Source organism: Mycetomoellerius zeteki, unplaced genomic scaffold, assembly GCF_001594055.1.
Source record: "Mycetomoellerius zeteki isolate Tzet28-1 unplaced genomic scaffold, Tzet1.0 scaffold361, whole genome shotgun sequence".
Classification (NCBI taxonomy): domain Eukaryota; kingdom Metazoa; phylum Arthropoda; class Insecta; order Hymenoptera; family Formicidae; genus Mycetomoellerius; species Mycetomoellerius zeteki.
This window is the reverse complement of record NW_017257351.1, coordinates 983-6,980: the sequence shown is the minus strand read 5'-3', so window position 1 is coordinate 6,980 and position 5,998 is coordinate 983. Positions and strand designations below refer to the sequence as shown.

General features: G+C 30.5%; 1 protein-coding gene across 1 annotated transcript; it reads right to left on the bottom strand.

Moving 5' to 3' along the window:
* Positions 1 to 312: 312 nt before the first annotated feature.
* Positions 313 to 5,244, bottom strand: LOC108725791 (nose resistant to fluoxetine protein 6; the record flags this gene model as incomplete). The annotated part of the gene is made up of 9 exons (XM_018453016.1): positions 313 to 436; positions 505 to 600; positions 681 to 760; positions 966 to 1,131; positions 1,698 to 1,911; positions 2,008 to 2,235; positions 2,565 to 2,665; positions 2,801 to 2,994; positions 5,000 to 5,244. Coding segments are annotated over 9 exons (1,448 nt in total), but the record flags the coding sequence as incomplete, so codon positions are not given.
* Between the last annotated feature and the right edge of the window lie 754 nt (positions 5,245 to 5,998).

The window sequence follows — 5,998 nt, the reverse complement described above, 5'->3', positions numbered from 1 at the left end:
AGAGCGGTTGGCAACAAATTTCGGGACATCCTGTATATATTTATATGTGTGCATGTATAATTACGGATATAATTTAAAAACTAACTACATTTAAAGCTAATTTTTTGTAAAAATTAATTTGATATTAGTCCATAATTTATAATTATGGATATTTCAAATTCGCGCGCACGTTCTGCATAATTATTATAGAAATAACAATTTCTAATTATCATCCGAACTTTATTAATCGGTAGCTTACATACTCTATAACTCCAACAATTGATTATATAAAATTCTCTTACACGAAAATAAATTATTATACTTTACCTTTTTCAATGCAATTTTTTTGTTAAATCTTACTATAATGTAACCTGTAATCATTCCAATAATATATGGACCAATTCGGATCCATGGTGGAAAGTATAAGACATCTGCAAGTCTGTTCTGTTCGTCCAAACTGCAATAACAGAAAAGCGTTTATTTACTTAATTATTCTCACATTTAATAACATGCTTTTCAACTTACGTTGGAACAAATCCATAAATGTATGAGACATAACCGCTCAAGATGATCGAGCCTATCAAAATTATACCTAGTATGACAACAGTCACATAAAAATATCTGAAATTTGTATAAGCTTTTATTTATTCAGATACATGCGTTGAAAATATGTATCATTCCACAGTCAACGTTTAACTTACACAGTTGACAGAATTAAAAGCGCCTGACCGATTATAAAGAATTGCATATCGTTGGATAGATACCAACTCCAGGACAAGCACTACAAGAAAATTTCAATATAACTCGAAATAAGGAGTCTCTCTTACAAGCTTCTGAGTATGTGATGCCACAGAATGATATTATAATTAAAGCTATATTCCAAAATTTACTGCCAGTACTTAAAATCTATAGTCTGCGTTACGTTCACTATAGATTTTCAGTACTGGTAGTAAATTTTGAAACACAGCCTAAATTGGCGTTCGTACCATCGTATTATGACCAAACAGATTATGTATGTACAAGACATTTCTCCACCAGTATTTCGAGCAAGTTTCGTGCGGTCTTTCCTGAACGTAGAATTGCGAAGTCTTGTCGTACCAAACTGAATTTAATTGCACTATTTCTATCATCATTATGTAAGCTGGTGTCAACCTTAAAAGAAATTTCTAGATTTAATCTTAACAACTATAAAGGAAGTAATTATTATTATTATCTGACTCATAGTTAAATTGAATTTTTAAATCGCATTCTCTGTTATTTTTCTCATTACTGTATCATTGATGTTGTCATACTTACAGCGTCCCATACTGAAAAAAATCGTATCACAACATTACATGATGAAATCATGTAATTAAAGCATGTAAATCACGTAACGGATTGTTCCAAATCAGTACGCAAATTTGTTAAATGATATAATTTGAAAAATCTCACATGATATTAGAAATAATTTCATCCATTATGTGATTTTATATTTATCGAATTTTAAAGAGTTGAATAATAGAAATGGAAGAAAAACGAACATATCATCATGTAATTTTCCAATACATGTAATTAAAAAAATCACGTACTGATTTGGAATAATCTGTTACGTGATTTACATGTTTTAATAATGAATTACATGATTTCATCGTGCAACTGTGTGACTTTTTGATGATTCTTTTCAGTAGGGTCGTTTTTGTTCATTGTTCACGTCAATCAAAATAACGTTAGAAACGTACCGGACATATCTCTTTATTAATCCGACAAAGAACTCGTTCAGCTTCTCTCTGTAATCAATCGGCTTAATTCGTTCCTTGTCTATTTTATTCTTTAAATATGTGTAAGCCAATAAAAATCCGCTTAAAAAGAAATAAGTATCAACCGATACGGTTCCGTTGCTTATCACTTGAAAGGGGATACCTTCAGACAACCTCAACAGCCACACTTTATTGTCTACATTTGTGGAACGACGTTCGTTATGCATGGAAAACGACATATCAGGAGACGTAAATAATTTCAGTTCTACAATTTTTGTATCAATACACTTACCGAAATATTCCATCGTGAAATATATGCTATGGAGTATGATTACCCAAACCATGGACAGAAATCTTATGCCGTGAATGACGACTATTGCTTCGGTGTCCAATTTCGTATTAAATATTATCTTCGTATTTGTGTAAACGGAGAAACACATTAATACCTTCCCGATTCTACTTTTTTTACGTAAAGACGACAAATCTGATATTTCCATCTTCTCGATCGCGTTTCTTACATCTAAATCACAATTCAGAATCTGTATTGATTAAAAATTGCGAAAGATGCTTGCCAGTAAAAGCACGAAAACTATTAACAAGCAAACAATTGATAAAAAAAGATATTGCATTATAGGAATAAATCATTTTATACGACAGAAATACAATATATCTTTTTGCATTTTGGAATTTTATTAAAATAATGATTCCAATTTAGTAAAAAGATTTTATGTGTAAAACGTGAGCGTGATTTTCTTTCGAAATATCAGGAATATAACAAAATCAATATTACGAATAGTCCATTACTGAAGAAGTTTAAAAAGTTTTACGATTGGTTAGACATATACTTACTAACGACAGTTTTACTTTTTGCCTTTAAATACGTTTGATACGTGAATATATCGTATATTGTGCCGCTTATCATCATGGCAAAGGTAAGCACTAAAACAACACTAAAATGATAAAATTAATATGTGCAGATATCTTCCATTACTTTTTTAAACTCTCGGAAGGAACATGAAAATTTAACGTATATTATTATTTCATTTGTAATGTTAATTTTTTGTTCTCTATGTTTTTTAACATACCATATGAGAGGTATGGCACCGCTTAATAGCCATTGATGATCGTCCTTTAAGTTTTTTACCTGGATCAGGTTGAGGTCCACGGAATATAGGTCATTGATTAAAAGAATTCTATCCCTAAATATTCCTTCTAGAATGAAACTTATATTATTCATGGAACAGGATGCGGGCAAACATAGGCCGAGTGAAATCACGTCCTAAAATGTATATAAAATCTGCTATATACAGGGTATATATAAAAAGTACCGGAACCCCTCAATATATCTCGAAAAATATAAATTTTATTTAAAAAAAATATTTCAGACAAAAGTTTAAAATGGCTTATTTACACTAAAAATAAAAATAAATATAACTTCCGAACGCCCCCACGATCTTGTCAAATGTTATCAAGGTCATGATGCTGAACAACATTTAAAAGGTTTCTAACCATCAGTTGGACATCTTGAATAATGGGTACTAATGCCGATGGTACGGTAACTTTCAAGTCATAGAACTCAAAATGTAGAGGAAAGTGGGTGAATTGTGCGCACCTAAAGGAAATTTATTGTCCTGGAATGATTTTCCAAGTTCAAAGCGACATATGTATGGAAATAGAAATTATAAACATTCTTTTATCCTCATATGGAACAGATTTTCATTCAATAAGGTTGTATTTGGCAAAAAGGAAAAGACGGAAAAACGAAAAAATTTCTCGAGCGTAGGGTAATTGTGCACATGAATTAAGTAATTGTGCGCAAAACAAAAGTCGTAGGAAATGAATGAATTATGGAATGTTGACAAAGAAATCAGAAAATGTATTTATTATATTACAATATAAATATATATCAAATATATGTTGTACATATTAAGCAAGAACACAAAACTAATATAATAATAATACATATAGACTTTGGCAAAATAAAATGGCAAAATAAAATAATAATGCAAAGAAAAAAACAAAAAAATTAGTGCTAGTCATATACAGTCCCTGACGCTTGTGCACAGTCGCAACCTGGTTCGATATGAAATACGATTACTTCAACATTTCTTAACCACAACATAACTTAATAAATAACAGCTCAAAAGACGCACATAATAACATACTTTAATAACGTTTGCAATTTTAAACGAACAAATTAAAAATACGAACTTACCACCTTATTTTCTAAATGTTAAAATAACAAGAAAAGATGTGATTCACGTTTTTGTATTTCTCTAGCAACGTATTTACGTCGTATATTTAAAGCTATATCTTAAGAGGACGACCTCCAGCGTAAAAATTTCACCACAGTAATGTCTTCATCCATTGGAAAAGTACCAAACCAGGATGCGCACAATTATCCGCTACGCATTTTTCCCCCACTTTCCCCTACTTAATGAAAAAATGTTTTGTTACAGAGTTTTGAAGAGCTTTTGAGATAAGCTAAGAATATTTAATGAAAAATGGGGATTTCCATTTAAAAAAATCGATGTGACCTTGATTTGACCTTGATGACGTCACCTAAGGTTAAAGTAATAAGATCAATAAATAAATCTTTTTAAATCCTACAAATTTTGTTTGAAACATTTTTTTTCATAAAATTTATATTTTTAGATCTAGGGGTTCCGATACTTTTTATTTGTTTGTTAGTATTTTTACATGTTTTTCATAATTTCACATTGAAAAATTTGAATATTCATCCGTTAAAGAAATCATGTAATTGCCAAATGAGCTGTAAGTCAATTTTTGTAACTTTCTCTTTTTACGATTTACGACATTACTAAAAACTAAATTTAACGTGTTTAACCCCGTTTGTAATAAATATTAGCGATAAAATTACTTTAATTTTTTCACATTGATTTTAATTTGCACTGAGAAAAAATATACTAAATTTGAATAAATATCTGTTTGAATACTACTAATTATTTACTGAATAATAAATATATATTTTTTTAGAACAAGGACCATTAATTTGATTTACCATTTTTCTATTTATTTAAATATTTATTTGTCATAAATAAATGTTAAGTTAGTACTATTTAAATAAATAATTAGTAAAATTTAACACATCTCCCATAAATAGGATTTATTTAGATCGTAATATATAAAGATGCAGGAAATGTTTGATTTAGGTTTGCCTGATATATATTGTTAAAAAATTGGACTTTAAATAAAAATTTAAAATCTATCGTAAAAGACCATTGATTAAAAACACGGTATACTCTCAAGAAGATAGAACTAACTTCAGTTAGCATATTGATGTGATACTGAAGAGTACTGTTGTGTCTGATATGAGCAACGAAGTAATTCAGTTGGAAAGGTGGGAACTCATTCTGCGGATCGCGGTATCGTGTGTTATTTAATATATGCCGTTTTGCGAACTCGAAGGGAGTCCTGTTCATTATATCAAGACACTGACTACGACTGCCCAGCCAAAAATTATTTCCGTAAAAGAAACCTGATTTGAGTTGGCCACTGGAATCCAATGCTTGAAAACAAAAATACACAATTGTTACTTACGTAATAACATTCTAGTGTACAGTTTCTTATTCATTGCTACTTAATCACTGAAATGCTACTTAATCGCTATTGTCAATACATTTACGATAATGAATTTGCTGAAAATGGTTTGGAAGAAACCGAAACATCCAAATAAGCTAGTATAATCGACAGTCACTGTACATTTTTAATGTATATATAAGGCGATTTTTGACGTGCTTCTGGTACCGCAACCAAAAGCAACCGCAGTTAGGGCTATCTTTGTCTTCTGATTCCTGAAAATGAAGATAGCCCCAACCGCGGTTGCTTTTAGTTGCTATACCAGAAGCACGCCAAAAATCGCCTATTATGTGAATATTATTAGACTATTGTATAAATTGCGTACCAATTACCGCGCTGTGTAACGTTCTTGTCCGTACATTATATTATTGCTTTTTAATTTCGAGAGTCCGATTAATATTTAATTTTAATTTTAATTGAAATATGATCTTTTCATTTCATATATATATATCGTATAAATCTGTTTTAAAATTAATGACATGCCTGTCAGCGACTGGTGCAAACATGATTTTGATGAAATGCCATGTAATACCGATAGCATTTTGATTGGTGGAAATTCGTTCCATCCTTACTCCATCATACGCAATACTTCACCTTTCTGGTTCCACCATGGTATTGTTCAGTATAGCAAAAAGAATCAACACGTCAACGGTGAAACTGCGATTATCGTATTCAATTGTTTG